This window comes from Trachymyrmex septentrionalis, unplaced genomic scaffold (genome assembly GCF_001594115.1).
Source record: "Trachymyrmex septentrionalis isolate Tsep2-gDNA-1 unplaced genomic scaffold, Tsep1.0 scaffold37, whole genome shotgun sequence".
NCBI lineage: Eukaryota > Metazoa > Arthropoda > Insecta > Hymenoptera > Formicidae > Trachymyrmex > Trachymyrmex septentrionalis.
The window spans coordinates 4016784-4023985 of NW_017305536.1; the positions used below are offsets into that span (position 1 = coordinate 4016784).

At 31.8% G+C, this 7202-nt stretch overlaps 1 protein-coding gene across 1 annotated transcript in view; it reads right to left on the minus strand.

The window, feature by feature from the left end:
* Window positions 1-401: 401 nt before the first annotated feature.
* Window positions 402-7202, minus strand: part of LOC108750781 (enolase-phosphatase E1) — a 7623-nt gene continuing 822 nt past the window's right edge. Inside the window, exons 2-6 of the mRNA XM_018490513.1 lie at window positions 6663-6764; window positions 5576-5766; window positions 4808-4940; window positions 4600-4723; window positions 402-4461 (exon numbers count right to left, since the gene is read on the minus strand). Coding sequence (XP_018346015.1) covers window positions 2960-4461; window positions 4600-4723; window positions 4808-4940; window positions 5576-5766; window positions 6663-6764 — 2052 coding nt within the window. The 3' untranslated portion in view covers window positions 402-2959. The remainder of the gene's footprint in view (window positions 4462-4599; window positions 4724-4807; window positions 4941-5575; window positions 5767-6662; window positions 6765-7202) is intronic.

A 7202-nucleotide genomic window follows, 5' to 3' on the forward strand; every position in this document is an offset into this window, starting at 1 on the left:
TATATTGTAGAGATTTGTATACATTCTAAGATTGTAAGTAAATTTTTTTCAATTAGCATCATGTGCAAATATTGAAAAATCAGTTTGTATGTATGTTAATAAAACAATAATCGGTACAATCATTATAATGTATAATTCAAAATTGAGCGTGATACTGAACGTGCGATCAAGATGTGCGCTTTGGCCTCTTCGACTATTGACGCAAAACAGTAGTATGAATGATATGGAAGTGATGATTCAGGCGATGTCGTGAAAGTCAGCCGAGTAGAACCTCGAGCACATCGTCACCTCACCTTCGAACTTCTGTTATAAACCATGGCAGTTTTTTGGCTTTCATGTATCATAATATCAATGAATCAGTCGATAAATAGGAAGAATTTGAAAAGTTTGTATCCTGCATATCTTTTTTTTTCCGCCATTCGATTTATTAGTCAACTTATACGATCATAGGACATAACACTTGCCATTCTCGCTATATCAATTTTAAAATCGTTATAAGGACGTGTATACATTCGATGGTATAGATAAGTGATTGAGTCATTTATCTGTGCCATCATAGGTATAAAAAATGATTCGATCGCTAATTTTAAACTATTGGTGCCACATAATGAACATAATAAAAAGCATGGGAGTTTGCTTTTGTCTTGATTACTTCGAGTGATATGACGAAAATAATACAATCCGTCGCAAGTATCGAAACATCCATCTCTTCGAGAAGACAACTTATAAATAAAATATGCGAGGTGTATCAAGAGTAAAATATACCATAAAATATCAAGTGCTTACTCTCTGGTTCTGTGTTCGCTTTTGTTATACGTGCACTATCGTAGACGTATGAGACTCGCGTTTCTTTCGTCTTATCGCGTCTCCCTAGCATAGTCGGTGAACGTAATGTAAAGCAAACAATGCGAAATCGTCTATCGATCTATAGAAGTCTCCGCCACTTCTTGACTGATTTCGACTAGACGCGGACACACTAAATCTGAATAAAAATAATCGCAATGGAATATCACCTCACAAAGACGATCGTTTTCGCGTATTGATAACATTGTTTCGAGCAACCTATGTCTATCAATATTCATAAATCACAGTCAATTTAATAGGAATGGACATAACGAATAACAGTAAAAATAATAGTAATTCATTTTCTGCCGAAAGCACGATCTCACTTTAACTGCTATTATTATTTTCTAATATTGATTCCATATACGTTTTAAAATCATGTTGAGCATCACAAAAATGAGCAATAGTCTACATATAATATATCTACATTATCGCTTTGCATCCATAATTTAAATGGCTAGCTGATACAAAGTATCTTTACTATCATTTATTTATCTATCGCAATTTCATGTGCAAGTAAGTACACATACATGAAAGTGCATACCAAAAAACTACTACACACTCTTGGAGATTTTTATGTATAGCAGTTTTTAAAGCATTTTAGTGCAGAGTAATGCATTAAATTTGCTAAGATTAATTGTAAAGCGATAATATAAATGCATTCTGCACATGTAGACTGTAACAAAATATTAATTTATAGGAATGACAGAGTAAATCTACGAATCGATATGCTTTTCCGCGAATGCTTCTAAATTATGTAATTAAATATAGAAGAGAATGGATCCAATTGGCTACATGACTTTTTTGAATTGTCATTATTGAATCAGTTTAATTAGGTAACCATATAGAGCCATTCGTCTCTAAAACTCAGTAGCTTACGGATTAAATCACAAAATTGTAGAATACATTAGCTAAAATACACTCTTTTAGGCTCCTTGACCATTGTTTCGCGACGTTAGCTGTATTTTTAACGATTCTGTATTGCAACAATCATTAAAAAGAAAATTACATTACGCGAACCATGTTAGGCAGACAAAACGATGGAAGAAAGCGTATCGATACAAAAAGTTCTAATATTAAACAATTTTTTATCATCTTACATAAAAAAAAACGCGAACAAAACTAACGTAATTGAGTGAAGCTTATTGTGCGATGTATCTACAAATATTCAGACTTAAAATGCATTGTTTATCAATTCACAAAGTTAAATATGCTGTGCGCAACGAAGATCTATGATATAATCTACAAGACAGCAACTGTTAAAGGCGATACCAATACAGTCTTAAAATAATTCTTAGTCAGTTTTATTGTTGTAGCAGTAAAATAAAACATCGACCAGATCTTTTAATATCATTTATAAAATTATCAAAGGGAAGAAAATACTAAAGTGACAAAATAAAGAAACCAAGGTTTCAAACTGTGAAATTCATTTGGCACAGATACAATCGATATTTTAATATACTGCAACTCTATTTGAAATTACTTATCCTATCAGTTTTCATGTATAGGCGTAGTTGTTTTGTTTAGGCGGTATAAAAAAGATGTCAGACATGTCGCGTAGAGTAATATTAGAAAAAAGCCCCTCAAGAATACGTAGTAATTGATGCGGATGACACGTTTGATTACTTCTAGATCGACCACGTGCGAATTACAACTAAAAATGTTTTGTAACTTTAATCATAACAATTCATTGTCTTTTTTGTAAAAATTATTATAGTAATTGAAAACATAAAAGTCAAACATGAAAGAATTAACGATAAAAAGTCAACCTTCGCAATATAGAAAAGCAGGATATTTTAGAATTAACGTAAAACATTAATGATATCGTACAAATAGAAATTGTCATCAAAATAGCTGTATAGTTGTAGATATCTAAACAATTAAAAAAATTTGAAGCGTCTTTCCGTATTATACTATTTTTTCTATTTTCTTTATAGAGCCGCCAAAACAAACGATTTACGAATTGCATCTTAAAGTAGCGCGTTACGTTTTTGACGTAGTACGATTTACATAAAGTATACATGGGATTTCAATTAATATCAGTTTATACCTGCGAATAAGTACTTGTGGATTGGGGTTATGCATGAAGGGCTCCTTAAACTGTATAAGAACAAAGTTAAGACGTCGCCGCTACAACTACAGGAGGAACAACGTCGGGTTCTCCGGCACCATCGGCTACAGCGGAATCGACGACTTTTTTAACTTTTATGGATTCCGCACTACTTTCTGACGAACTCTCCGGCTCACCGTTTTGCGCCGCCGCGTCTTCGTTCGTTGTCTCCTTCGATGGCCCTTCATTCAGTCCGTTACTATGTAATTTATCATCCAACACTGGCACATCCGTATTTCCGTTTTGTGTGGTTCCATTGAGTTTTTGCTTTTCCGAATCTACCGTAGTTTTGTCCTTCGTATCCACTACATTCTCTTCTTTCACTGTCTCCTCTTCTTTTATTGTCTCTTGTTGCGTAGTTTCATTCTCGCATTTATCAGCGTCAGTAGTCTCTGTTTCCATTGTTTGGGCCTTTTCATCGGCTTTTTCAGATTCTGCAATTATTTCTGAATTCTTCTCTGCGGATACTTCAGTTGATGCGGTTGCTTCTTTCCTTACGTCCGTAACTGTTTCTTCCGTTTCTGTTACCGCTTCCGATACCGTAGTTTTTTCCGCAGTTGTTTCTGTAGCTTCACCATTTTCTGTGACATCTACTGTTGTCTCCATTTTTGTTACTTCCTGTTCGCTCTTTGCTAAAATATTCTCACTTTCAGATGTATCTGAAACAATCTTTGATTCTTCCTTTACTTCATCTTTTTTCGCTGTCAAACATTCTTCAGATTTTTTTGCTATATTTTTGTCACAAGTTTGTGATTGTGGTACAATGTTATCTGCTTTTTCATCACTTTCAATCGTTTCAGTTTTATCGACATCTTCAACTTGTGTATCTTTTGTAACATCTGTAGAATCTTCGATTTTTTTCTCGGAAGACGTGATAGTGGTCTCAGACTTTGATGCAGACTCTGGTACGGACACGTCCATGGAATCATCGGCTACAGGGGTAATTTCAGTTGCAGTTGTATCTAAATTTTCTTCAGTCTTTTCTGCAATGTCTTTATCATTGTCTTTTGTGGCTAGTATGACATCATCTTTCACGTCACTTTTTGCGTTTTCAGAAGAACCTGACTCCTCATTTGTGCTTTCCTCGGATTTGACATTAGATTCTGTTATCTTCTGTTCAGTATTTGAAATGTCTTTTTCATCTACCCCTGATTCTTCTACTTGTTCTGATGAAATTGAAGTGCTTTCTGATGGTTGGTCCTTTGCACATTCTTTTTCTATCGATTCAGTTACTTCTTTTGCATCATTTTTTTCAACTTTTTTATCACTGACATTGGACATTTCTACATCTTCGGAAGTGTCCATTGGCTCACTAACGTCAGCTGTACCTTCATCAACTTTATCATCTGTCGTTTCTATTTTTTGCCGCTTTGTAGACGATTGAAATGTCAAATCCAAAAAGGACTTAATAGTTGTATATGTAACATTTTCTTCATCAGTCAGTGGAGCATTACCCTCACGTACTACAATTACTGTTGATAAACCTGCTTCCTTGGCAGCTGCGGCTTCTGTTATTGATTAAAGAAAGAAAAAAATAAGCAAAGATATTTGCAATTATCATCCAAATATGATATAGAACATTTTTTTTAATAATTATTATTTCTCACATTTATTCTCTTATTCGGAAAAAAAGGAAATGTACGAACCTTTTACAACATCAGTAAGAAAAACAACATCGGAAGAGTTTTCACTGATTTTACTTAATATATTTTTATAGCTGTCACTTTCTTGCTTTGCACCAACTTCTGTGTCAAAGAAACCGTTGAAATACTAAAAAAAGAACAAAATATTATAATTCATACCAACTTCAAGATATTTGACAGGACATTATAGTATAATATTATTGCGGAATACCTTAAGCAAATCACCATGTACAGAATATTCAAAAAGGAGCTTCTGTGCTTCAACACTGCCACTTGAATAGACATATATTTTTTGGCCATTGTTTGTCCATGATTCAATCGCTTTAGGAACATCTTCATAAATGCTAAACAAGAGGTATTCTGTTGAAGCTTAATATTAAAACTTATTTAAATCTTTTTATTTCTTTGACAAAATTTTATAATTATTTTTTATTAAATTTCAATTATTTTTATAATGAAATTTAATTTGCAAATATTATTCTAGAGAATTACAATTAAAGTTTTTTTTGCAAAACTATTTTTTTTTTATAATAATAGCTGTTTAGGAAAAAAGTAATTTTCAATAAATTTAACATTATTAACTTGTAAATATTCTGCAAGAACATTCACAAGTTAAAATATAAAATTAAAAATACAAGCATTACAGAAATTATGTTTATGCATATATAATAGATAAGAAATCTTATGTGTAAGAATATAAGTGAGATGTAACTGAAGTGAGCCCAAATACTACTATTCACCTCATTATTTGTGATAATTACATAATATAGTATAGTATATTACATGATTTTTTATACATATATATTATGGATGTCTACATATTTTTGTGATACATTTTAACTATGTAATACCGTTTATGTAGGCTCGCTAATATTCTATGTGAATGAGCATACAGAGATTTGTAAAGATGCATATAGGATTAATCAAATTACTTAATATAGAGATGAAAACAAAAGAGTAATAAGATAGAATCACTTACTGTCCTTTAACTGTGCCGGTTTTATATGCTTCACGCCACATATGTCCTTGTAGTTGCTTTAATGCAGCTGTCTTACGATCGTTGTCCATTTGCCATAAAACATTTTTCAAAAGTGAATCTTTTTCTTCTTCGGGTTTATCGCCAGTAATTGCTATAAAACCTTCCAATTTTTCTTCCTCGTCCTTTTTTGCCTGTAAAAGTATTTATTATTATTAAACCATTGGTAAGTGATATATAATTGATAAAAAGTAATAAAGATAATTGATAAAAATAATAAAAAATTATTAAAAATAAGCACTTAAAAATATGAGATTTTATACAATTTACTTCAAAATGTACTTTCTATACCAATTCTTCTTTATCTAAAATAAATGTAATTATTTATGTCTAGTATAAAGAACAAAGAAATATACATGTCATGAAATGTACACGGGAGATAAAAAAATATAAAAAAATAGTGTTTATAGAATTTAATATATTAGATAAAGGATTAATTTTAAACACATTAAAAATTGTACTCATACTGCAGGTTGAAAGAAAGACAGTTAACCAACTTTAAAATAATGATAAAGGAAAAGGGATAAAGGACAGACGCTTATTATTCATAATTTTTAAAAATTCTGTTTTATAAGAATAAAAAAAAGTAACATAATTGTTTAACAATTTATTGTAACAAGACTTTATAAACTTATTCATCTTATTCATTACTTATAGCAAGATAGTTGTTTTGATTAAAGATTTTTATTTTCAATTATATTATTAAATTAATTGATAATTAAATGTATTTTTTAATATTTATTTAAAGCTTTATTATCAAGATTTTAAAACAAAAGATTTGACTCTAAAACTTTTTTTTACAATAAGTCATTAAATGTTTCTTTAACATTATAAATAAAAATTATTCCACATTATTTAATTTATTAAAAATGTTCATATATAAAACAAAAAATGGAAAAAAATGTCCAACTTTAAATACAATGTCATACAAATTCCTCTCACAATTTCAAAGGCAAATTTTACTTTTCTCATCCTGTTAAATTTTTATATTCATCTACTTCTTTCACTGGTAAACATTCCATATATTTACCTGTTCCTTTAACTTTTCGTAATCTTGCTTGAACTCCTCATCCTCCCACTTCGTCTCAATGTAGTCTTTTAGATTCTGACGCACGTAAGGAAAGAGAGTCTCCTGTAAGAGAAACAAGCCGCGTTCATAAGCGCCGTCGCCGGCGCAAAACGTTCACCGGGAAAAATCATGCGCGTGTCCCGTTGTTTCCCGACGGCGTTCCGCGGCGTCTCGGCGCGTCGCGTCAATATATATATATATATATATGTATATAGTATATATACATATATATATATGTACATATATGTATATACTATATATACATATATCAGCGCGACTGGTGTCTATAAAAAGATTATAGCATTTGTTTTTAAACTGTACTCTTATTATCGCTTCGACCGTACGTCATTAGCTGTAAATTGCTGTAAATTCTTTTGGCTGAAAACTCGAACCGATATCCTTAGCTCAAAATGCCTTCTCTTTTCCGTCTCACAAAACACGGCGGTGGCAGCGGCGGGGGGGGGGGGGGGGGGGGGGGTCCCGGGCGGCCGACAACTCCCG